We start from the raw sequence: 27,791 nt of genomic DNA, 5'->3' as shown, positions 1-27,791 counted from the left end.
GTAAGTACTGTGTACTATTTCAAATACTAATAAATAAAGAAAAAACAGATCATTGTATTTATTTTTTTAATAGGTACTAACATAAACAATTGGTAGTATTTTAATATAAGTGTAACATAAAGTAAGTAGTTTGGGGATATTATTAAAAAAATATATGGATTTTTAATAATCCGAGTACCTATCTAACAAGTTTATTTAGTTAATATTGTTGTGAGTCATATACGTCTGGTTGCGGCCCTGTGCGATAAAGAAATTGAGATCTCGCGCTTCACGGCTAACCTCAAAGAATCACGAATAACTCACAAATTAAAGCAATTAGCTTCTTTACAATACTAAAAGTAAAATACAAGGTGTTCCATTTAAGAAAACTCAGAAAATACTCATTCCATGTTTCGACCAACCCTGTATACCAAAATAAAATATCCACGAAGAAAAAGTTTTCCTGTAGTTGGCTGCATACCATATATTACAAAAAACGACTAGAATCCTTTATAAACGGTATATTTGTTAAAATTCCCTAAAAACGGCTAAATCACAAAACTAGTTTTCGATCGGATGACCAATCATCATCAGTGCTGACGTGATTCTAACATGCTAACCACAAAAATAAAAAATATATGGGTAAAAACCCTTTAAAATTGATCCGTCATGGAAATATAGATAAAATTCGTGAACTTAAACATGGATGTACAAAATATCCCATGTATTATGCTCGAGGTACCATTTGAGCCCAAAATTGACTTGTTCACATGTTGACTAGATGATAGCAAGTGGCCATATATTTTTGTTTTTACCCATATATTTTTGTATTTTGGTGGTTAGCATGTTAGAATCACGTCAGCACTGATGATGATCGGTCATCCAATCGAAAACTAGTTCTGTGATGTAGCCCTTTTTAGGGAATTTTAACAAATATACCTTTTATAAAAGATTCTAGTCATTTTTTAAAAACTAAATATATGAATAGATGTTTTGATGTTAAATCTCTACAATTTTATAGGGTGTTAAAATTGCTACGAAATTAAGGGGGGCATGTTTTGAAATAAACATATCAAGCACATTTTTGTGAATTTTTTTCGAAGCAATGGTAGAATTATTTTATAAATTAAATAAACATATTAAGTACAATTCAAAGAATATTTAAAAAAAATGCAATCCTAAATATTAAAAAATAAGCCATTGGTGACAAATTTTGACAGGCAGCTCAAAAAAAATGGATTTTGCGGTGGGCATCAGAACTCGTCACTGGATTATACGAAACAAAAAATTCAAAATTAGGTATTTAATTAGCTTATGAGTTTCACGAGTAACAACGTCGAGTTTTTTTTATTTTTAATTATTTTTGAATTTTTGGTATCACTCAGAAACCAAAAATACGAAATTTTTGGTAAAAATTTTGTGAAAATCAACAGATTTTTGATTGTTGAACAAAAAATAGGCACAAAACGAAAAATATCTCGACGTTGTTACCTCATGAAATGTCTAAAGAAAATATATGCAAAATTTCAGGTAGATGGGTCAAGTAGTTTTTCAGTTACAATGTCCACCGCATTTAAAAAAGCACTTTTGAAAAAAATCCGTTAAAAGTTTTGACAAGTGCATCTTTATCTTCTTATTTGTCTGCCAAATCGTAAAGTGATGCACATTGGAATATGTTTTTTGAATCGCGGAGTAATCTACAAAAGAGAAGGCGAACAGTTGTTTAACGTTTCTCACTACGCTCAAGCTTGCCGGCGCGAAGTCGCGGCAAAGCGAGTCGAAGGTAGAGATATTCAACACGCTGTATCTCTGGTAATTTTACTCCGATCAATCTGAAATTTTCAGAGAGTATTCTTAAAAGTATGCACTTTTATTTGAAATAATAAAAGAAATTAAATATTTCAAACCATACCCCCACTTAATAAAAAAACGTAATTATCTTTTAAATTTCCTCGTTTAACAGGGTAAAACCTTATATTAAAAAACGAGGAGAGATGAGAGATGTTCAAATAAAAAAAGAACAGTATGTTCCACCCTGTCAGTATGGCTGGCCCTCTATATTTGAAAATATTTTTAAAGTATGGTCCTATCTATACCCCAACTTTTACCTTAACAATTTTGTTCATATCTCTTACGACAAATCAGTAATTCGACTTACTCACACTAATGCCACACCCTGTATATTAACTAAAAACTCGTTAAATACCTGGATTATTTAAAGTCCCCAGAAAAACTTACTTCCCTGAAAATATCCTATATTTAAAAATAAGTCAACAACTTCAAACTACAACGGCACTTTTCGCTTAAAAGTCTCTTTATAAACCCCTGAACTGTTTCGATGAGTATCATCAAAAATCTTCATTTCAATCATTTGTACTACATAAAGCTGAGATCCAACAGTATGTGGCATGGCAAGCCAAGAGAAACAGAAAATATGTAATAGAAAAAGATCAAAACTAAAGACGGGAATCAACACAAAGTGAAAATTGCAGTATTTGCCTCAAAATTTGTTATTGGAGACCGATCCTGCATCGATAACTATAATGTTGTATTCAATGTGGGCTCCGAATATTTTTAATATTAACAAAGTTTAACATAAGTTATAAAATGTGAATCTCAGTGATATATTGAAATAAACTGTAAGTGTACAAACTCTTTACATAATATCCAGTAAAATTAGCATTAAAGTCAGCAAATTGCAATTATTTGTTATTGTTGTCAATACACAAATCCAGTTTTACCAGCAAAACAACCGCTTTTAGTAAAGACTGATACACCTGTTTTAGCAGGTGTACAGGGTCGGACTTACTTTTCACTTAACGTTTATCGAAATGAATTCAAACATGGAATCCCACAACAGTTCTACAATACAAGACCATCAAAGTCAAATAAACGCATCACAGTCATACTCTTTGGCAGCGTCGAGAGTGCAATTTCCTTTAAAGTCCCAAGCAATTATCTTTTGTGCCTTAGAAAACACCAAACTTCAAGACTACCTTCTCCCACTTGGAAATATAATTCAACCGAAAAATATAATCTTCTCTTCTAGATTATCTAATAATCTGTATGTATTTATCCAATAAACAAATAGTGGATGATTTTATGAATAATTATGGTCAAATAGAAATATAAGGTGAAATTGTCAGAGCAAGAAGGTTAGTTACACCAGCGGAACGACTTGTGCTCTCCGGCGTATGTCCTTCAATATCGCACGACTTGCTAATCAATGAGTTACAAAAAATCGGCATAGTTCCTGTCTCCCCCATGACATTCCTCAAAATTAGTACTTCTATGCCTGAGTTCAATCACATCCTTAGTTTTCGAAGACAAATCTATATCAGTCCTCACAGTCTAACACTACCAGAGTCATTTACTCTTGTTTTTGACAACACGATATATAGAATATTCATCTCTCAAGACAGTTTAATTTGCTTTAGATGCAAGAAGCCAGGTCACATTGCATCACAGTGCTCCGAACCACTAGCTCAACTAAACCCCCACCAAAACAATGAAGCATCGGTATCCAGCGCAACAAATATATCTTTGCAAGCACCAAATGATACAAACCCTTCTCAGTTTGAACAAATGTCTATTTTCAATGTCCCGGAGATACCGAACAAAGAAGATGCATCAAATAAGGACAGTCACATAATTAATCAACCAAAACGTAACTTTGATGAAATTATTTCACCTGAAGCAGATCCATCTTCAAAAGAATGTAACATTTTTCCACCACCTAAAGTCCAAGCAAAATCTAAAAAAGCTAAAATTAGTTCAGCAAGCACTTCTGAATGCTCATTTTCTCTCTTACTTGACTCTGCTAAAAACTTCATAGAAAATCACCCTCTACCTTTCCCTCTAAACTTTGATCAACTTAACATCCTCCTAATGAATATCACGGGATCAACAGATCCTATAACCACAATTCAAGAATATACCACAGACCTATCAGCTTTGTCCCATATGCTCAGTCTAGTTTACCCCCATTTAAAGGAAAGATCCATAAAACGAAAATTCACTTCTACAAAGAAAAAAATTAATAGTTATCTTGGCAGTGAGGCGTCAGACTGGGAAAGTGACACATCTCAATTAAGCCAACATTAAGATTCAAGTTTCTACTCCAAAAGAATATTGATGGAATTTTTCATCGCCTTGTTATGCTCCTACATCTGTCTCTGAATTCCAGCATCTATACTGCAGATGCTCTTTGGTTTGTTTAAAGCCATCAAACTATGTATATATTAAAAACCTCCCTTGCCGTGTTGCCCAGTCCTTTCCGACTCCCTTAGCACAGTCAAAGCTATGCAAAATATATACCATAAACACCCCATTGAGAAAAGCACCAAGGCCGAACTAATGGAAGCTGAAGAAAGTTTCAGAAGAATCCACTTCCTGTGGATACCATCCCACATAGGCATTGAAGGAAATATGAACAAGCAGATACTAGTGCGCGTAACGCTATCACTAATGATGCATCAGAAAGAGAGTGTCGGAGTGTCGCTAGCGATCTAAAAGTTCATTTCAAAAATAAAGTGTTAGTGCGTGGAATCCAATTATTGATCCAAAGATTTAATCGTATACAAATTGTAATTCATTTTTACCAATTTTTGATTTAATATTGTTACAAATGTTACAGAAATGTCGCTAATAACCTTCGGGTGGATGCGACTTTGTCTTTCTAAATAAAAAAAAAATTGTTATTTACTATCCTTAGGCTAAGACCAAACCCTCTATTTATGGCCGGAGTGGATCGGCGCGAAGTTTCCCATCGTTTATCGGTAAATTAACACAGTTTAAAGGAAGTCAATCAGCGAGCAATAGTAATAATTGAAAAAGAAATATCTGAAGAAATGGAAATAAAGAGAGGAGTCAGGCAAGGCTGCATACTATCACCTCTATTATTTAACGCTTATTCTGAAGAGGTAATGCAAGAAATTCTTGAAGATGAAATAATCGGCATAAGAGTAAATGGAGTCTTAGTTAACAACATCAGATATGCAGGTGATACAGTAATAATAGGTCTTTACAAGACCTGGAAAGACTCATGAGTAAAATAGTAAGGTGTAGTAGGGAGTACGGACTCTCTCTCAATATCAAAAAGACAAAGTTTATGAAAATTAGTAAAAACAACCATAATACTAACGAAATATTGATAGTAAAGGGCCAGCAGATCGAAAGAGTAAAAAAGTACATTTTATCCTGGAACACTTATAACAGAAAATAATGACTACACTGCAGAAATCAAAGTCAGAATCGAAAAAGCACGTTCTCATTTTATGAAAATGAAAAAGGTCCTATGTAGCAAAGATTTAACATTAGCTCTTGCCTAACAAAATGTTACGTATACAGTGTACTATACTATGAAGTGGAATCGTGAACGTTAAATGTAGAGACAATGAGATGACTTAACGCCTTTGAAATGTGGACCTATAGAAGAATTATGAGAGTTTCCTGGTAGATAGAGTTACGAACAATGAAATACTGAGAAGAATAGGTAAAGAGAAGCAAGTTGAACTTACAATTAAAGAAAGAAAGCTACAGTATTTCGGACATGTGATGCGGGTCGAGAAGTATGGCATCTTACGACTCATAATGCACGGAAAGATAGATGGCAGAAGAAGCATCGGAAGAAAACGAATTTCATGGCTGAAGAACCTGACAGAATGGTTTGGATGCAGCTCAAAACAACTATTTAGAGCTACTGCCTCAAAAATTAAAATAGCTGTGATGATTACCAACTTCTGTAGCGGAGATGGCACCTGAAGAAGAAGAATAAAGGAAGTCAGAAGCTGATGCAGACCCTTATTCCAACTCAGCTAGGGACTGGTATGGTCAGTGCCGTGGTAATTTTACTATGGAGTGGTCTAACGACGTTGTGTATGAATTAACCAACTTACTAAAATTACTACAGCCAACACTGGTGATGTATTCTCGATACTCGAGGGGAAAATCTCCATCGGAATGGTCCGACCGAACTTATCAAAAAGTAAATATTGCTCTATTTTCTGTTATTCTGTTCACTGTTATATATTCTCCATTTCTCTTTGCCTACCTAAACTGATGAAGAGTACCACGCCACACTCTATCGGACCCCGGCTTAACAGTTCGTTATTCACGTTAGATGAACCAACAGAACAACCAGATTCACCAGCAATATGATGCTGTATTTATTCTGAACCGCAGCAAGTGCGACTTTAGATTCTTGGACTGACGTTACTACCACATCTCCCTTATCACTAAAACGTGATGTCAGGTTTATGATTGGAATCGAACTCGTTTTCTCCTTAGGAGGAACATGGGTCGTTGTGGGTACTGTATTGCGTAGGAGGGATATGTTCAAAAAGGTGAGTTGTGGGAAAGGTTTATAGTCTTTTACTTCAAACCTCTTGGTTGTCGGATAGTAACCTTCTGCTTCAATCTGGAATATAAAAAATATGTTCAGACTTGCATAATTTTTTTTAATTAAATGAAATACTAGCTGAACCAGCAAGCTCCTTACCACCTTAGAATTACATAATGTGTTTAAGTTCAATAACTAAAAATTGACGGACAACAAAAAACTACTCAAATCATTCTGTACGAACAAAGTTTAATCAACCTAACGCTTTTTAAATATGTGTACATATACAACGATGACGATTTTCCGACGCGTGACAACGCGACATCTAATTGTCCTCGCTCAATTTAGAGAAACTCCAAGTTCATTCCGCAAACTTCCAGCAATTGGCCTTACGATTTCTTTATCGTCATTGCAAAAGCCACGTGCACGAGAAATTTGAGATACTTAAAATCAAATGGTAAGTTCACTGGCATCATTGGTATATGCGGGATCAAGATATCCTCTCCTTTGTATGTTCTTTAAATCGTAAATTAAGAGTGGGGTTCAGGACGGCCTGCTGTATAAAATAACCCAATATGGTTATAGTGAGGCGATGTCGATGACATATGTCTTCTCCCATCATTCATAGCTGACAGGAGGTTCAGAGTTCGAATAGGGCCAACGCTATTCGATGTTGGAACCATGGAGACTGGTGTGCCACAGGTAGTAGTATTATCGCAAAAATCTATACACTATAACTCGACCTGTGGGCAAAAAATTAGGAAACCATTAAGAAACCATAGAAAAACATTAAGAAAACCAAAGTGATGTCAATAAGAAAAAAACCAAAATGTACCTCAACCTTGCAAAATAAACGGGCACGTTTTAGAACAGGTGAATAGATTTAAGTAACTTCTAACTAACTAAGTAATAGATTTAAGTTGGATCAATGGCAGCCTAAATCCTGATCTAGAAATAAAATCGAAAATAGAAGTGCCAGAAAATCTTTCGAAAAAATTAAAAATCTGCTTTGTACAGTTAAGACGTGGACCCGTAAATTATCAACCGTAAATAAATTGGAGGCCCTTGAAATGTGAATCTTTCGGATAATCCTCAAAATTTCATGAACATCGCATACCGCATACGAAGCAGTGCTGCATAGTATAAGCAAGGAACGAGAACTTTTCAACACGGTAAAAATTATAAAAATGCTCAACTAATAGTGAAAGGAAATATTGAGGGAAAGAGGAGACTAGGAAAGAAAAGACTGTGGTGGCTAAGAAATACCCGAGAATGGACAGGGCAGGACCCGAGAATTTTGAACAGATATTACAAACAGCTGAAGACAGAGAAGAGTTTGCAATTTTAGTAACTAACCTCCATTGAGGAGAGAGTACAGTGGAACTCCGATAAGTCGGCCCCCGATAACCCTGAAGTCCGGCTAACCTGGACCGATTTTCATCAGACAAACATTTCAACAATAAAAATGTATGTATGTAATATAATATTTGAGAGATAATGTGTATTTGTGTAATTTGAACTATACGATAGTCAGGCGCGGATCCAAGGGGGGGTCAATGGAGTCAATTGCCCCCTCCTTGAGACTTCGCCTGGTGTCGCCTTTTTTTAAGAAAGAGATAATTACGATTGAAAATAAATAGTGAGTTTTGTGTCCTGTTGACAACTGAATAACGAAATGAAACATAAAACAGAATTTCTTCTCCAAAGTACATGTTCTGAGTCTTACTGTATGGTATCGAGTCTTGGACTGTGAATGAAATCGAACTACTTACCTAAATCGCCTTGAGGCTTTCGAAAGGTGGTTTTATAGAAGAATTTTAAAAGTATCTTGGGTGAAGAAGATTCGAAACTCCACAATACTAGAACGTCTCAGCAAGACTACTGAGATTATAGAAGGCATCAAGAAGAGAAAAGTCGAGTATTTTGGACATGTGATGAGAAGTTTCAAATATAGGTTGCTACAAAATATTATGCAAGTGAAAATAGAAGGCAAACGCAGTCCAGGACGAAAAAGCACTTCGTGGTTGATTTAGGGTGGCAGTGAATAAAATTAAAGTAGCTATGATAGTAACCAACGTTAAGCACATGGTACATGAAGAAAAATAAAGTAACAGCCCATACCGAAAAAGAATCCTGTGTACGCGAGTGACTAGAAAATTTTTATTTCATTGCCCCCTCCTTGCAAGGTTGCTGGATCCGCCATTGACGATAGTAAAAATGACTCATGGCACAAGCCGGCAGAAACAACAGGTACCTGTCTGTAGTATTCCTTTATTTTTTATTTCAAACTGTGTTAGCATTGTTTAAGAAAGACTATTTAAAAAATTCTTTTTTAATCAATGGCCTTAGTTTTCACTGTTCTTAATACATAATAACAAAACATCGTTCCGATTGTGACTGTATGAATACAGTATTGTATTGTTCGCTTCCGTTTGTTTAGGTTTGTGTTTGCGTGTTTTTAGTAATTTAGATGTGTAGGTACTGTGTATATTTATATACATATTTTTCATGTTATTTCAATTCTAACTGAGTTTATCTGTAAGTATACCGTATTTTATTAATTTTTACCAGATTCTCGATAACCCGGATCGACCGCGGTCCACATTAATCCGAGTTATCGAGGTTCCACTGTACTTTAAGAAGAAGTGGTAAAAACAATTCTTGGAGAAAACAGTATAACACTCAATAGGTCAAAAATAGAAAATATTAAATATTATGTAGTTTATTGTAAATGTAAACATTACTTACTTTTAATACATAAGTCCCAGGTAACAAAAGCCTCCAAAATTCTCCAGTTTTACTCCAACTTTTAAAATATATTTGTTTGTACTCCTGGAATACCTTTACCGTATCCCTACCTTCTATCTTTAATGTAGCTTCTATAGGTTTACGTGTATCGAAATCCACTATTCTTCCTGTTACTCCTCTATTGGCTTGCATACAATACGCCAAAAGTGACTGAAATAAAATTAATATTTTATTTATTTATTTATTTATTAGACAATAAAGAAGGCAGATTTGAAATATCAGTGAAAAATTATTTAATGTCAGCAAATTAAGCCATGAAATAAACAGCAAGCAGGTTTTAGAGCTGGAAGATCTTGCGTAGACCACATATTTACCATAACACAACTTAATGAAGAGAAAGTTGCAAGAAGCCAGGAAATACATCTTTTATTTGTGGATCTCACAAAAGCATATGCCACGATTCCTGTGAGAAAGCTGTGGCAATCTCTTGAACGATCTTCCTTAAATAACACGATCATCGCCGCGGTCAAACAACTATACAATAAAGCCACATCAAAAATCAAACTAAACAACACCTTATCAGAAGAATTTCCAGTAACAAAAGGATTACGACAAGGATGTAGCCTCTCCCCAGTACTATTTAAGATCTATTTAAATGAAGCACTAAAATACTGGAGACGATCTTGTTCAGGGATGGGAATTCAACTTGACACATTGTATATCTACTCTATTTCGCGGATGACCAAGTCGTAGTAGCAGCGGATAAGGAAGATTTAGAATTCATGACGAGACGGGTATTTCAAACATATGAAGAGTGGGGCCTTTCTGTAAATAGAAACAAAACGCAATACTTATGCATCGGGACTGGAGTAGAAGATCTAATAGTTAATGAACAAGAAACAATCAAGAACTGTGAGGAATATGCATATTTGGGAACAACAATCAACAAGAGTGGGCGCACCGAAAAAGAGATAGAGCAAAGGATCGTGAAAGGAAAAAGGGTGATTGGATGCCTAAACCCAATAGACCAGTAAGGATCTGTTATTAGGTGGATGTGAGAGGTGGCATTCAGATTTTTGCGGATAAAGTTAGATGATAACTTCGTTAATAATAATTGATTTATGCTCCTTCTCAAATATACCCGGAACATTAATAAAAAAAAATAAAGTATTTAAAAATTTCAAAAAATTTCGTTTTTTATTTTCTACTTTTTTGCTTATAACTTAAAAACTATTCATTTTAGAACAAAGTCCTATAGAAATAAAACAAAGATAATTAAATTTTCTATCAGATGCGATTGGTTAAAAATGTCTTAATTTATCATCCTTGCTTCAAAATAGCAATAAATATAAAATAAGGGGGCAAAACAAGCCTGTCCTTATTCAATGATTTTCCATCACTTAGGTTACACTTGGAACCTTCCTAATTCGCTTAGACAATTTTTGTAATGTGCTAAAACTGTACACCAAATTTCATTAAAATTGACTTACTATATTTTGCATAATAATTTTGCAATCTAAACTTTTTTTAAAAAATTAAAATTTTTTAAAATCTTGCACAACAAAAACTAGAACATACAAAGATTTGTCAATTTTTTTACATATAAAGAAGTACTCCACCTATCTAATGCACTTGAAACACTCAGCACACAGAATTGAAATCGGATTATTTAAGCAGCCTCAGCAATGTTTTAAAATTATAAACAATTTTTTGGCTTATAAACAAATTAGTGCTGTGGCCAGGAGGGGGTGCTACGGGCTCCTTTATTTAGATGGACTTACCCAAGTTTTTTTATGTATTTTGACCCGTAGAATACGAATTTTTTGGGTAACAGTTGATCCGGATGTCGATCAGATTGTTATAAACAAAGAACTTGAGGAATTACATAAAATCGATTTTTCGCAAAATAAAACATTTTTTTGTATTTCTTGGGTAATTCTAAGCAAAAAATATTCTTACAAGTTTTTTCGTAGGATGCATAGTTTTCGAGATAAACGCGGTGGAACTTTCAAAAAATCGAGAAATTGCAATTTTTGAACGCGAATAACGTTTGATTAAAAAATAAAATAGCAATTCTGCTGACAGCATTCGAAAGTTTAAGTCAAATTATACCGGTTTTAATTATTTGCATTGCTAAAAATTAATTTTTTTATTATTAAACAAAGCTATTCGTTTATAAGCCAAAAAATTGTTTATAAATTTAAAACATTGCTGGGGCCCCTTAAATAATCCGATTTTAATTCTGTAAAGTGTATTAGATAGGTAGAGCACCTCTTTATATGTAAAAAAATTAGCCAACTTTTAAATGGTCTACTTTTTGTTCAGAAAGATTTTAAAAAATTTGAACTTTTTTAAAAACATTTAGATTGCAAATTTATTATGCAAAATTTATTAGGTCGATTTTAATGAAATTTGGTACATGATTTAAGTATGTTACAAAGAATTTCCTAAGCGAATTACTAAGGTTCTAAGTGCCACCAAAGTGGTTAAAAATATTGAATAACAACAGACTTATTTTGCCCCCTTATTTTGTATTTATTGCTATATTGCAGAAAAGGAAATACCTTAAGACATTTTTTACCAGTCGTATATCATACAAAATTCAATTATCTTTATTTTATTGCTGTACGACTTTGTTCCAAAACGAATAGTTTTAAAGTTATAAATAAGCAAAGAAAGTAGAAAAAAATCGATGTTTTTCGAAATTTTTAAATATTTTAATTTTTTTATTAATGTTCCGGGCATATTTGAGAAGGAGCATAAGTCAATTATTATTACTGAAGGTGTCACCTAACTTTATCTACAAACATCCGAATGCCACCTCTCACATCCAAAAATAGACGTTTTTTCGCAGATCCTTACTGGTCTACAATGCTATGGTCAAAAGAACTATCTAATCAAAGAAAACATATTATCTTTAACTCCATCTTTAAAAGTATAGTGCTCTATGGGTGCGAAACATATCAACTTACTAAATCCCTGGAATGACGCCTACTTGCATTGGAAACGGACTTCTGGAGAAGATCGGCTAGAAAATCAAGGCTTGAAATAATAGAAAATAACCAAATCAGAAATATAATAGAAGTCAAGTCAACCATCATAGACGAAATTCAAAGGAGACAACTGATCTGGTATGGCCATGTAGATAGAATGGACGACGACAGACTTCCAAAACAAATTCTAAAATGGACGCCAAGGGAAAGTAGGAAGAGAGGAAGGCCGAAACAATCATGGCTAGGCGGCATTCAGAAGGCAATGTCGGAAAGGAATCTTCATCCTGGCGAATGGAACAACCGACGAAGCTGGAAACTGAGAACCGGAAGGCGAAGAACGCTATAAATAATCGGGATAATAATAATTAATTAAGCCATAAAGTTAATACACTGCTACGCTAGCCTTGCTACGACCCTGATAAACCTTCGCAGTGGCGTAGCCAGGGAAGGGGCCCAAGGGGGCCGCCCCCCCCCCCGAAATTTATAAAATTTTAAACATTGTAGAAATCATAAAAAACTAAGTTTTACGGGTATTGACTTACGGTTTAGTTGTATTAAATCTTGTACGTAAAACAACGTGCTTCACACATCTTATTTAACAGTGTACACGTATTATTGCATTCATAAATAAAGAGTTGCAGTTATTATAAAGTAACAGTGTGTCGGTACTGGGTATATTTTCTTCTCTAGAAGGTAAAGGTTGGCAACACTGTTCATGGGACCGACTGTCAGCAGCCACTAGGCTGCTAAGATTTTTTCGCTCTCACGCCTTTCTGGTTTGTTTTGAGGTTATTGAGTTATATGCTCAAGATTGAGTTGGTACAACAAAGATTTTCCGAAATGAGAAAAGAAGGCGACAAAGAGTTCTTACAACTGTATAGGAGAGCTGAAGATATGGGAGAGAAACTTGGTATCAAACCAAAAACCCCGAGAGTCGTAGGCACACAAAGATTTAGATCGAACGTATATAGAAGCCAACAACCCAGAGGAGTATTACAGGAGATCTATATTTTACCCGTATATTGACGAAATATCATCTTCACTGACCGAAAGATTCACCAGCCACAAAGATGTGTTAATTGGCCTAGACAGTGTACTTCCTTGCTATATCCAATAAAGGCAGTTCACTGATCTGGAGCCTGCCTTGGATTTTTACCAATCCGATTTGGTCCACACAAACCGGGACATCTTGAATGCGGAGTGGGAGTTATGGAAAAGCCACTGGAAGATTTCCCAGGTTACGCCTAAAACTGCTACTTCAGTGCTAAAGGCTTTGAAGGACGAAGATGATGCTTTTCCTAACATGAAGATTCTGCTTGGTATATTGGCAGTCCTCCCTGTCACAACAGCATCAGTTGAAAGGTAAATTATTATACAATATTTCCTATAAACTTTGATGAGTTTACTTTGAACTATAAATAGTTAATATCGTTCTTTTTAGTTGTTCTAGTAATATGTTTTCTTCATTGTAATTTATTGAAGTTGTAACAATTTTTAATAATACTAGACAGCTTGTCAGTAATATTACTCATTACCTCACTTTAAAGTTCAAAAGATTCCACCTTTTTTTAATTTTCCAGATCATTTTCAACACTGAAAAGACTGAAGACCTATTTAAGAAATTCAATAGGCGAAGAAAGGCTCACTTCCCTTGCACTCTTATCCATACATCGAGATTTGCAAGTGAAGACAGAAGAAATCATCTGCCAATACACAAGAACTCCAAGAAGGTTGCAGTTCCATTAGTAGGGCACATCTTCATATGTATTACCAATTCAGGATTGTATTGAAAGTAAACTTGCTAATTTTGTGCACATAATAAATGTTATGAACGGATAAAAAATTGTATTGAGTTTTGAAACCTTTCTATGAACATTACTTGTAATACTTATGGGTTTTGATCTGTTAAAATATGAGTATTTTTCAATAAGAAAGTGGTAGAGTATACAGCATGACAGCATCAATCAAATTATGACTCAAGGATCATTAACATACAACTTTACATCTTTCCTAAAGTTTTAATCAACAAAATAAAATGTCGTTGATTTTTCCTTTTCGAGAGGAATTGAAAACTATAATAAAGTTATTTGTAACCTAAGATTTTGATGCTTAAATGAGTCCCAAACGCCTATTTCAAGGTCTAATTTTCAAAAATTTTCCGGGGGTTTACTTTACCCTCCAGACCCCCCGGTGGGCCCTCCAAAGCCAATTCCTGGCTACGCCACTGAACCTTCGCAGCATTGTATTTTATATTATTATAAATTTGTACTGTTAAATAAATAACCGTTACACATTTTTCGTATGTTAGTGTTGTTAGTGTTAAAACACTTTAAATAAGTTAAAATAAACATTGCAATACACAAGAAGTTTTATACTTGCTTGCAAGATTTTTTTAAAAGATCAGGTTATCTATAAAAGAAAATTAGTTGAATGGGTATACCTCTCTATTATCGTCCCATAATTGTGGAAGATTTTCTTTTGGAGGGTATTTGCAACAGGATAATTCCAAAGTAACTTCCATACATCCATGGTAATTGTAGTTGTAGTCTCCCATACCACCTGCAACATAAAATACGAAGAATGATGGTTGAACCAACATCAGCTTTCCATCAAGCAAGTAAGTATTAGTATTTAACCCAGCCTAAGAGACTTGCACACTTACACATCATCAAAAACAGATTAAAAACCTATCTACGTTACCAAATACCTCAGGAACAAGCGGGGTTTGTAAAGGGTAAAGGTACAAGGGAACAAATCCTGAACCTGAGACAACTAATTGAAAAATGTAGAGAATTTCAAGTACCTATGATAATATGCTTCGTTGACTACCAAAAGGCATTTGATTGCGCAAGCTGGATAAATCTGTGGTCAATTTTAATAGAAATGGGCGCACCAATGCACCTGGTGACACTTATTAAAAATCTGTACCAGTCTAATATGGTGACAGTACGACTAGATCAGAAGTTCTCAAACCAATTCAAGACCGAGAGAGGTGTTAGACAAGGATGCGTGTTGTCACCTGACTTATTTAACATTTATGGTGAACATGTCATGAGGATGGTTTTAGAAGGATGGGCCGGTGGAATAACAGTAACTGGTAGGAAAATCTCCAATTTAAGATTTGCTGATGACACTATACTTATAGCAGCAAACGAGCAAGAAATGTTTGATCTCCTGCGAAGAGTTGAGTACGAAAGCAATAAAGTTGGTCTAAAAATAAATAAAGTTAAGACAAAAATAATGGTGGTCGACAGATTCGACACTATTTAACTGACTAACATGTTACAAGAATACCAGATCGTAAACACCTTTGTCTCTCTCGGGTCTAGTATAACTAACGATGGTAACTGTGAAGCAGAAGTTCGGAGACGTATTAGTATGGCAAAAAATGCGATGAGTCGCCTAACTAAAGTTTGGAAAGACAGATCTATCTCTCAAAATATCAAGATGAGACTGGTGAATGCCCTTGTATTCTCAATATTTCTATACGGAGCAGAGACTTGGACTCTTCGCGCATATGAGCGCCAAAAAATTGATGCCTTTGAGATGTGGTGCTGGAGAAGAATGCTGCGCATACCTTGGACAGCTCATAGGACAAAAGTTTCCATTCTAAACCAACTCAAGATTCAAAAAAGGCTGTCCGCAATATGTCTGCAACGAATACTGCAATTCTTTGGTCACGTGGTTCGCAGAGGTGACGACAGTTTGGAGAGATTAATTGTTTCTGGAAACGTTCCGGGGAGAAGATCAAGAGGACGAGCACCAACTAGATGGTCCGACCAAATAAAGAATTCAGCTGGAAACTCATTCTGCGAAGCTCTTAGAGCAGCTGAAGATAGAGACCGATGGAGAAACATTGTCAGGAATATTGGAAGAAATCACGATCCTCAGTAATGGGGAAACGACAAGAGAGAGAGAAGAGACTTGCACACCCCTTCATAATGACATTTGGATGATACAATTTATGTTTGCTAATACGAGGGCTACCCAGAAAGTTCTTTACGTTTTGATCTGTAGCCGCTAAGGGCGGGGCTAGCGCGACCATCTTAGCATCGTGGCGTTCCTCTGTTCAGTAGCTGTCCAGCCATGCTGGCGCGAAGTCACCGTCTCTTCTAGTTATTTTACAACAGCTGTTTGAAATGTGTGCCGCAATCAAAAACCCGCGTTGTGAGATGCGATAATACGGTTCTTATTGGCTAAAAACAACAAACCAATTGAAATTTATCGAGAAAGGGCCTAGCCGGGTAAGATGATGAAAAATGCCCCCAACTCGATTCGAATTCTAGACAGGTCACCGTTTAGCACATATAGAGAAACTCACTTTCTGAAATTTTTACCCCCCCCCCCCCCCCCCCCACGTGACCCACCTAGAGCCTAATTAGGATTTTTATGTTTTTATTTTTTATCTCAACAGCATCGAGAGCTAGCGAAAAACTTTAAATAAAAAAGTTGTAAGTTTCAAAAAGTTTTGTCCGAAAAATTTTTTTTTGGCGGGAAATTTAAATTTTAGGACGATTTTAAAATTTTAAATGAGTATAAAAAAATATCTGAGACATTGGTTTTCACGAAAAAAATTTATAACGTGTATTTTTGCATAATGTATTACCCTGAATTTTTTCAGATTTTTAAAATGGGTGAAACGTACTTTTAAAATTAAAAAACCGCATTTTTTCGCTTTTGATACAATTTTATACAGGGTGTTCACAAAAAGGTAACACCGTCACTAGGATAGGTAAAAAACTGAAAAACAATTGGGGTTTGCTTAATAAAAAATTTTTGTAATGCCATCCATTTTCAAGATACAGGGCGTTGAAGAAAACAAAATTTTACACATTTATAACTTTTGCCGAAAATTGTAATAAAATTTGGCAGGTTTTAAGAGGTAGTTATTGTGCATGCTTTGACATACAATTAAGAATTTTGTATTTTTAATTGGCGCGCATACGGGTAATGGTCTCAACTTTTTAAAGAAAAAAAGATAGTACATCACTGACATATTTCAAATTAACAATCTTTTTTGGATTGTTCGTTCCATTTGTGACAAAAAATATATCTTCCCTTTTTTTTCATACGACACGCAGTTTTCATGCAAAAAATAAAATATATTAATACTTCCAAAGTATTTTAATTAAGTTTTTATATGGATGTTATTATATTGGAGTTACGAGTATAATGTAGATGTATTGAAACTTAACATAGTATGTAGTTCGAATACTTTGTAAGGGTTAAGATGTTTTATTTCTTGCATAAAAATTGCGCGTCGTATGAAAAAATGGGAATATAGATTTTTTGTCACAAATGGAACGAGGAATTCAAAAATGATTGTTAATTTGAAATATTTCAGTAGCATAATATCTTTTTTTCTTTAAAAAATTCAGACCATTACCCCCATGCGCGCCAACGATGAATATAAAATTCTTATTTGTATGTCAAAAATGCACAATAACTACCTCTTAAAATCTGCTAAATAAATTTTATTACAATGTTGCGAGTAGTTTCGGCAAAATCGTAAAAAATGTGTAACATTTTTGTTTTTTTCGACGCCCTGTATCTTGAAAATGGATGACATTACAAAAATTTTTTATTAAGCAAACCCCAATTGTTTTTCAGTTTTTTACCTATCCTAGTGACGGTGTTACCTTTTTTTAATCACCATGTATAAAATTGTATCAAAAGGCGAAAAAAAAAACAAAAAACGCGGTTTTTATTTTTAAAAGAACGTTTTTTGTTCGTCTCCATCGTTGCTGAATTCTGGTCTTTGCTCTATCAGTAGATTTTATAGTGGTTCTCCCACTCGTCGTCTTGTATGTATTGTATAAAAGTTTTCTCTTTCCTGTTAGTTCGTAATGATTTCACAATTTTCCAGGCTTCTGAACTTCTTGTTCCTCCCATATTCTGTTCTATACTTCTACATGACATTTCCCATTGTTCGTTTTTTCTTTCGTGTAATAGCCCTAACTTCTCTGTTCTTATCTCTATATTTGCGGAGGTCTTGTGGATCTTTTGTGCTTAGGTATTTATGGTATAGTTCTTTTTTTTTTTTCTTTTATTTTCTCTAAGGTGTATTCGTGAAACTCCCATTTGTAATTTTTATCTCTTGTATTTTCTATTTCTCCTAGCGCTTCCAGACCTGCTTGTATTATGCTTTCTCTTATGTGTTCGTATGTACTTTTGATATTCTCCTCAAAACGAAATTCCACTAGCTTCTGATCTAATCTTCTTTGGTACAAGTTTCTTATGTAGTCGTCCTGAAGTAAGTGTATCTTCAGTGTTTTTTCTGTTGGTAGTTCTTTAGGTGGTTGTTGGTTACTCTGTGCACTTTGGTGTACCCATGGTAGTTCTAATCTTGCTATCAGTAGTCTATGGTCGCTGCCACATTCTGCTCCTCTTTGTACTCTTACGTGTCTTATTCGCATTGTGGTTTCTTTCTTCAGTATGACGTAATCTATTATCGACTTAAGGTTTCTTGTTTCTTGAGTCCATGTGTACTTATTAATGTCTTTATGTTCAAAAAAAGCCGTTGGTGATTCTGAGGCCGTTCATCTCACATAGTTCTGTGAGTCTTTCTGCATTGTCGTTTCCAACGTCTTCTCCAAATCTTCCAATTGTTTGGTCATTTTCTTTTTTCCCAACGCGCTGATCTCCTGCGATGATTATTTCTTCCCTTTTTTGACCTTTATGATTTCGCTTTGTAGCGTATCCATGAAGTTTTCCTTTTCCTTGATGTTACTGTCATCTGTTGGAACATACACTCCTAATACCACTGTATCTCTTCCGAATAAGGTCATATGAACTTTTATAATTCTTTCATTTATGGGCTCCCACGATTTGATGTTCCTTTTATACTTTTTCTTAATAAGAATTCCTACTCCTGCTTTTGCTCTTTTATCTTTATCAACTCCACTCCATATGTGTATTATACCTCCGATTTCCTCTATGCCATTTCCCTTTTTCTTAGTTTCACTTATAGTTAATATGTCGATGTCGACATTCATCTTTCTGATTTCTATTAAGAGTTCCTTGTATTTTGTGTTCCATCCTTGAATATTCCATCTTGATTCTTCTCTGTTTCTTCTTTTGTTTTGCCTTGCTGACGTTTTCAACTGGACTCTGAAGATCTATAGCAAAATTGCCCCCCCCCCGTATCGGTTGGGGATCCCTCTTAGATAGGTGTGGGGATTACCACCTGGGGATATTTCCGCGACTTTTCATTTTGCCATTTTTTCTTCATAATTCCTTTGGTCTTAACGTGTGTTCGGTTGTTTAATCCTGAACGCCACAACCCCCATTTGGAGGGCCTCTTGTTCAGCCGCCCATTCTGGGTCCGTCGCTGTTTGCAGCCGCCCACTCTGGGTCAGTCGCTGCATGTTTATTTTATACGAACCCTAAAATCGGGGGTCGCCATCTCCGCCATACACACCGTACCGAAGATATTCTTCTCCGCCGTGGATACCGTTGTGGTCTTCATCCGTGACCCTGGACAAGGGACCCTAAGCAGGTACTAGTTACCCGGGTCAGAAAACTTCTGGAATCTGCGGAGGGCAGAGATTGATTCGCTTTCCCTGGTTAGCTGTCGCTATCCGCTACCCGCGGATAGGAACATTTAAGCTTTATTATACACATAACTATCTTTTTGGGATGTGCGCTAGCCTAAATGATTTTCTTATGTTAATTTAACTCTAATTATCTATTCAGTGAGAAATATTGAATATTTACCTACAAATTGATACCATTCAGCTCCGTTTACGATACCATGTTCAAATTTTGCTGTGACACCAGAACAGTTTACTTCTTTGTGCATCTGTGGATGGTTGTCTGAATAAGTCTTTGCTAAAAATTTGAATACGTCGTCATCTGGTGTTACAAATTCCCTCTCATAATGTTCTGAAAAGAGATACATGAATATTAAACAAACAATTGTTCAATCACAAATTAATTCCTTAAGTTGTAATCTCACATTAATTTTAACTCCCTAATATTTTTATAGTTTCACTGTGTATAATAGCGAAATATATCGATTAATAGTTTCATTAAGACTTTATTCAACTTCCTGTAAATTAAATAAACTGCCAAATAGTGTTGCAATAACGTCCTCGTTTAAATTATATTTGTGTAGGTATGCAGGTTCAAAATTTTCGTTACTATGCCAAAGTAATAACCTTTGTGATGAGGTTTACATTATTGGTGAACTTATAAATTAGGGGACTCAGACTCTGTATTCCACAATATCGCCGTATTTCACGTTAATTTACTGGGCTATTAGTTTTGTACAAAAATTCGAAGATACTCACCAGGATTGAGATCGTAAGGGTAGTTGGCAACTAGGGCGCCTTCGTGAAGTGCTGCAGACAATATAAATTTAGTCTCGTTCATTAATCTGATTATTGCTTTCGTCTCCAATGCTTGTTCTTGATCGGGACTGTCCATAAAGTAGTTGGGAAAGTCTCTGTTTAAATCGATTTTGCTACCATCGACTACAACGTATCTGCCTGTAGTTGCTTCACAAACAGCACTGCCAGCACTAGCAAATCCGTCGGGATTTAATGTTGGAATTACGTGGATTTTGGTGTTTTCAAGAAGCCATCTCACTGTTGCATTCTTTTGGCTGTATTGATCTATCAAATACTACAAAAATATTTAATTTTATAAAAAAATTCAACTACTTTTGATAATGACGTATATAAATATGCAACAAAATTTATATTAAAAATTACAATGCATATTTATTTAGTACATAAGTCAATTTATTAAGTTGTGGTATATATTGGAGAGATCATTGATATTGGTGTTATAATTGATACAATTTTGATCTTTCAAATCAATTTCAATTTTTTAAATCATCTCCATTAAACATAAAGATCAAAATTGTATCAATAAAAAGACCGATATATATTAAAGTATCTACCATGTGGCTTCAGGCTCCAATATCACTTTCGCATTCCATCACAGGTTAACAACATTTGCCAGACATAAATATAAAGTGTATTAAGTATGTAATATACGTATATATTACCTCTATAAAGTGTAATAAAATCTCCCTTCCTCCAGCTTCATTCCCGTGCATATTGCCAACCAATTTCACATTTGGAACGCCATATTGTGACTTGTTCGCCGCAGTTAGTTCCAAGACCCACAAAGGTACTGGATTTGCTAAAAGAAAAAATTAAACTAGTTTGGTATCAATTTTAAACTCATATAAAACGTTTATTATTGTTTAAAATATACAATATAGACTTATTGTTTAAAATTAACTATATAAATACTTAGGTCATGAAATTCAAATTGCCAGGGACAATCTACTCAACGCGGTAAAGATGGGACGTGAATTATAAATTGTAAAATTCCCTCATCTTCCTTAGTCTCAGCATCCGTTATGGCTTGCAAATTTTAGAAACCTCGGAGGTGTAACCAGAGAAGGTTCCCATTGTTTTCAATCAGGGGGGATGTAGAGTAACATGTTCTTTTATATGCCATTAGATTGAAAACTTAGTCTTGCCGCAGTTGCAGTTGCCGCTAGGGCATCCCTGCCATTTAGTTCGTTGCAATCCGTGACTGCACACCGGGGTTTGTTTTGATTGGATCAGAGAGAGCAACATATGTGCCTCCTGATGAGAGACTAATAACTTTCGAAACCGGTAGAGATGCTTGCTGCACTCTCTGATTGGACTAGAACAGTGGTCGGCAAAGTGCGGCTCCATAGCCGCATGTGGCTCTTAGTCGAGGAAATGAAGCATTTTGGCTCGCAATTTTTTCGTCCAGCATGGATTTACTTGAAATTTTCACAGAAGATAGGGAATAGTCCAAGGATCATTTTCTATATCATGCCGCTGTACGCTAAAACCTTGGGGGGTGGTTGCCACCCCATCTCAGGGGCGGCAATTTTTTATTACATTTTAACTATGTAAATCGATGTAAAAAGTGATTCTAAGAAAAAAATGTTTTTTACATTTTATTCGTAAAACTAATATTCTTCGAGTTATTCTCTCTTGAAAGTAACAGTTTTTCCATGAAAAAATCAACTCTTGTAGAGGGTTTTTTGAGAATACCTCGAAAAATATGCATTTAATCAAAAAAACTGTAGATATCAAAATTGTATCTTTTTGTAACACAAATCAAATTCTTTTTTTGTAATATCTTTAAGACCAATAAAAACCAAGATAGGGCATGTTAAAATTAGCTTTTTCCGTCAAATGCATAATTTGAAATATTCAAAGTAAAATAACGGAAAAACGCATTTTTCGAAGAAAACTTAAAAAAACCTTTTTTCAATTATACAGCTGAGTCTCTCAAAAAATAATAATAATAAAAAGTTTCTATCCTGAAAATTAAGCGACTTCTGATCAAAGAAAGGTCGGTACCTGCTTTTCTCTATGAGAAAATCAGTGAAAACAACCCCCTAACTACCCTCCTAATTAAAAATTGGTCTTCACCTTTCTGTAGTTCTTTTTATATTTATATTATCAATACTACTAAGAAGTTTTACCTATTTAAAGGGCCTAATTTTAGAAAAATTGGAGTTTAAAGAAAAATTAATTTTTTGGAATTTCCCATTTTTCACCATTTACTTCAAAATATCTCCGAAAATACTGAAGATACGAAAAAAATCATGGATCACTAAATTGTAGCTTTTTAAATAACTAAAATTCCCTTGTACATAGATTTTCATTACAGTAAACAGTTAGCGAGATATAGCTGTTTAAAACCTCTATTTACTAGCAAACACCCCCTTATTCGAGCCTTTTAAACCCACCCTAATTAAAAACTAAGGGATCTTACAGAATTTAGTTTACACAGTCTTATAACTCTTTAAAAATCCTACAAAGTCATTTCTGAAAAAACTTTTTATCGCCAAAAATGAAGGAGCTATGTTTATAAAACAAATTTTTTTTTTCGAACAATTTGGATAGTCCGCTAATGGATAATTTTCAATGTATGTATAATACCACAGAATCGGTTGGTATACTGGAAGATGACTAAAAAACTATTTGTATTTGTATATATTTGTAAATTCGTATTTTTGTGTAAATAAATGTTTTTGTAATTCTTTAGTTCTACTCTTTTTTCTGTATAGATCTATTAAAATATCTACTTATAAAAACTGTAATGTTATTAAGGGTGGTTTTTAAGGGTTAAAGATATTATGATATTATATCCTAAAGGATAAAACAATCATTATTTTAACCAATCAAAACAAATTTTACCCATATTAAAGTTTACAATGTTTTTATATAATTTTTGACAATAAGGGGTAGTTTACACCCCTAAAAATAATCAACGCCCTTAATCATGATATAGAATATGAAGTACAGTCCGAATCGATGCAATCCGAAATTATTCTTTTAGGATAAGTAAATTTTTTTTATATAGCTCCTACAAGGGTGATTTTAAGGGTGGAAATATTATGATAGTATACCTTAAAGCATAAACAATCATTATGCAACTAATAGGAACCAAATTTTGACAATATTAAAGTTTAAAATGTTATTTTATAATTTTTTAAAATTAGGGGTAGTTTTCACCCTTAAAAAACCAAAAGCGTACAACAGCTCAATATAGAAAATGAACTAGAGAGTGTAATGAGTCTAATCCCAAATGTTTGTACAAATCGATGCTGGACGAAAAAATTGCGAGGTTTTACCATTTTTTCAGCTTCATTTCCTCGACTATCTGTGATTCCTTAAATGCGGCTCTGGCACAGATATTCGCGGAAAGCGCAATAATATTTTCATTTAAAAAAAACTTGGTAGGAAAAAAATTACATCATATTTTGATAAATGAGCATTTACAAACTTTAGCATTTCTCAAAAATCCTCTTAATGCTAGGATAACCAAATTGAAATTTTCTCGTTTTCAAATTGACATTGGTAGCATTGATATACAATTATTGCTGGATTTAAAAAACAAGGAAGTATGGCGCTCTAAATTCGACTGTCTGTATGTTGAATTGGAAATATTGGACAAGAAAAAATGTGATCTTCGTTCACAACACAATAAGTGGTTTGAATTTTGAATAACCTGGAGAAGGAAGATATGATCATTTTAATGCTTGGAATAGTATTCCTGATTTTTACGATCAACTGAAAAAACGTTTGCTGTTTTTCCCTTTTCGGTTCTACATAAAATTTCAAAAAAAATTGAATTTTGCGCCAAAAATTTTGTAAAAAATACCATGTTGTAAGAAATAAAAACTATACAACACAAAAGAAAATAAAAGTTTCGACGATGATTAGAACCAAAGATATCGCCAAAAACGAAAAATCACGTTTTAATTTTTTGGGGCCTTATTGGTGGGGTCCAAAAAAATTTTTGGTCAAACAATTTTGCATGTAGAACATGGTATTTTTATTTTTGGAATATCGGTGGGGAAATTTTTCACTATCTTAACCGGCTGGGCCCTCTAGTTTTATTTAGAGTACCTACTACTTATTTAGTGTAATAAAATTTTACTGAACAAGCAGATTTGGCTCCCAAAATTGTTCTTGTAATGTTCATATTTGGCTCTTTGGTTAATAAGTTTGCCGACTACTGGACTAGAATATAATGCGGCTGTATTTTCGTTTTGCAACGAAATGGAAAATGGTTATTAATTTTTGAAAAAATTTTTGTTTATGATAGCATTACATGGGGGTGAATGGAAGAGTTATATTTTCTCCTAACTTAAAAAAAAGAATGTGTGTACTTAGTACGCACGTAAGAAGTTATACTTCTATTATATGATTTCAACGAAATCAATATACTTTAAACAGTTTCTCTACTACTTTCCAAAAATTTTTATTAAAACAATACCAAAAATTAAAAAAAATAAAAGAATAAAACACACACAGACACATTGAAAAATGCCACAAATGGTTTCTGAACAATAATTGTTGCCAAAAATTATACGTATTTTCTGAAAAAAATTATATAATAATATACTTAAAATCATAAAATGTATAAAAAAAATAAAAAAAATAATAACTCTCATTGGGGCTCGAACCCGCTTCCCGTCTATCTCGCCGTACGAAAGTCAAAGCGATTTCCCACTGCGCCACCTTCGCGTATAAGTCGTGTGGGAATATACACAAACTGAACGTTTACACCATAAACTTTTTGACATTTTGTTTATTTATATGAATTTAATCAAATTATTAGTTTGATTTTCGTCGAATTAAAATACAACAAAATATAGAGTAAGAAAACTATATATTAGATGAAGATTTGTAGAAAGTTTGTTTGTAATCAGATTATGTAAATTAAAGCATTGCCTACTAATAGGTAAGTACATTATTTTTTTTTTCATTTTCCAAATAGGTATGAAGATAATTTTTTATTGCAATACAACTGAAACATTTAGAATTACGTACCTGTGGCTTTTCAAAACTATTTAAAAAGTCACTACAATTATAAATTTGATTTTATTTCTGTCCTCACAACAATAAAAACTAATATAATATACAACATTTTTGTTTACCCATAACCTCCATATTGAACAATTATTGACAGATCATTTCAACACCCAATCAGAGCCCGTATAACGACTAATATCATAATGTCGGTGTGCGCATGCGCCCAATAAAATAAAAATTCACTCCCAATCGCGCCTAAAGAAGTATAACTTCAAAAATTCTGTGGAAAAATTGATGGGCTGATTTTATTTCATACTCAGTTCGTAGTATCTTGGAGGTATCCCTAAGATTTTGTTTTTTAAATTATCCGAATATCTATTTTCTCTTTCTTTGTAAAAGCTGTAAATAAAAACACTGCTTTGAATGTTTATTTCATTAAAAATTTCAAACGCACTAAAACAACACAAAACAAAATTAACAACAAAACAAAACAATCCAATAGAGGGTAAGTCCACCTCTTGTTTGGCATCGAACAAATAAAATGTGTTATCCTTGCATGGGGAATAGGTAGATCTTCCCCTACCAGGGCCATAACTATACCAAATTTTCTGGAGGACTAGGATGACGGCGAATAGCTATTTTCAATTTATCACATAAATGCGCGATAGGATTGAGATCTGGGCTGCATGCGGGCCATTCTAATCTTATCAATCCAAGCTATATTTAAGATAGTTATGTTTATGAGTCAATCAGTGTTTTTATTTACAAAAAATTACGCAGCTCTTACAGGAAAAGAGATATTCGGATAATTGCAAAAACAAAATCTTAGTGACGCCTCCGGGGTAATAAGAAAGGACTATGAAACAAAATAAGCTCTTCAATTTTTCGACAGAATTTTTTAAAGTTAGGAGAAAATACAACGCTTCCATTCAGCCTGGTATAATGCCATCTAAGCAAAATTTTTTTGTTACCGGAATAATAACAAACAAAATCGGAGTACAAATAATACAGTTATCAATTGTCAAACTTAATCAAACATTTTTAGTGGCGGAATTTTGTGCCGGTGAGTGTATTTTATTAACAATATACCTACGTTTATTTAGAAAGCAAAAATAACTTGTGTATGTTCGAAATACACGCTGTATTTCGGATAGCGGTAATTATTTACGCGTAGATAAAAATAGTGAGATATTATCAACAATGGACTGCGGCTGGCTTTCCTGTTAAAACCAACTTTTATCATTTTTGTTGTGAGTACTCTTACGATTCCACTGATTACTATTTATCATGGGTTTGCTAGAATCCACATGGTGGCAAAAATAACATACAATGGATAATCCTTAATTTATAATCCCATAGATAATTTATAATCGCAGCACAAGCTTTTTATAACAATTAACCTACTAAGTATTAGTTAGGTACTCAATCAGCAATGTGCTGGAGGAAAACCTACCTTTTTCCTGCCTAGAGATCGCATCCGTTTTTAATTATTTAGTGCAAAAACGCGATTTTTTCGATTTTTTGCACTCCATTCAAAAACTAAATAGTTGGCATAAAATTACAAAATTTAATTTTTTAGAACATTGAAGAACCTTCATAATGCCGAGTTTTGAAAGTTAAAAAGTTAATTTGTTGCTTTACAAACCGCAGAATAAGTGAAAATCGTTATTTGTTAATAACTTTAACTAAAACTAACTTAGAACTTTAGTGTTTCAACAAAAGTTGGGTATTGCCTAAAGGACAAAAACCCTCAAAATTTGAGACCGATATATTAATTAGTTTAAAAGTTATTATATTTGTTTATCCCAGAGACCTTTATTTTGCAATACGATAAGACAGAAAATAATGAAGATACGCAATTTTGCGTATACCAAATGAAAGTAGTAGAGTGATACTAACAGAATGTATTAAAAAAGATAAAAAATTATCTACAGTAGAGTCCGCGAGTCTTTACCCGTGCGTCATTAATACCTGGCGAAATAAAACACATACTTTTTATTTAGCATCATTCTCTTCCACGCATGAAATTAATGACAAACCAGCTGCCGTCTGTTATTAAGTAAAAACACATGTTATTTTTACGAACGATTTAGACTCAGTGCATTGAAAAGAGATAGATACAAAGAAAGACGATCGGGGATGTCTTCACATATTTTAAGTACAATTTATGACGTTTTGGTTTGTTTACTTTTGTTGCTGTCAGTTTGTTGAATTTTTTTCTGTTATTTTGTCGAATTTTTGCATTTTGAAGTTTTTTATAGTATACAAACAGTTGTTTTCACAACTAATTTTATATTGGAGTTAGAAATTTTGTAATAAGTTTATGTTATTTTACGATAAATTTTGACAACGTACAAAGCTAACCTCATTGTTGACACAGTTGAATGCTTGTGTTTAAGGTACCGC

General features: G+C 34.0%; 1 protein-coding gene across 1 annotated transcript in view; it reads right to left on the bottom strand.

Moving 5' to 3' along the window:
- Nucleotides 1-43: 43 nt before the first annotated feature.
- LOC114325229 (carboxypeptidase D-like) overlaps nucleotides 44-27,791 on the bottom strand; it is a 43,211-nt gene continuing 15,463 nt past the window's right edge. Inside the window, exons 2-7 of the mRNA XM_050656606.1 lie at nucleotides 21,074-21,210; nucleotides 20,352-20,685; nucleotides 19,777-19,944; nucleotides 14,501-14,619; nucleotides 9,068-9,277; nucleotides 44-6,397 (exon numbers count right to left, since the gene is read on the bottom strand). Of these exons, the coding sequence (XP_050512563.1) occupies nucleotides 6,092-6,397; nucleotides 9,068-9,277; nucleotides 14,501-14,619; nucleotides 19,777-19,944; nucleotides 20,352-20,685; nucleotides 21,074-21,210 (1,274 nt within the window). The 3' untranslated portion in view covers nucleotides 44-6,091. The remainder of the gene's footprint in view (nucleotides 6,398-9,067; nucleotides 9,278-14,500; nucleotides 14,620-19,776; nucleotides 19,945-20,351; nucleotides 20,686-21,073; nucleotides 21,211-27,791) is intronic.

Source organism: Diabrotica virgifera, chromosome 7, assembly GCF_917563875.1.
Source record: "Diabrotica virgifera virgifera chromosome 7, PGI_DIABVI_V3a".
In the NCBI taxonomy this organism is placed as follows: domain Eukaryota; kingdom Metazoa; phylum Arthropoda; class Insecta; order Coleoptera; family Chrysomelidae; genus Diabrotica; species Diabrotica virgifera.
The sequence above is the reverse complement of the archived record's forward strand: the minus strand, read 5'-3'. Positions and strand labels throughout refer to the sequence as shown.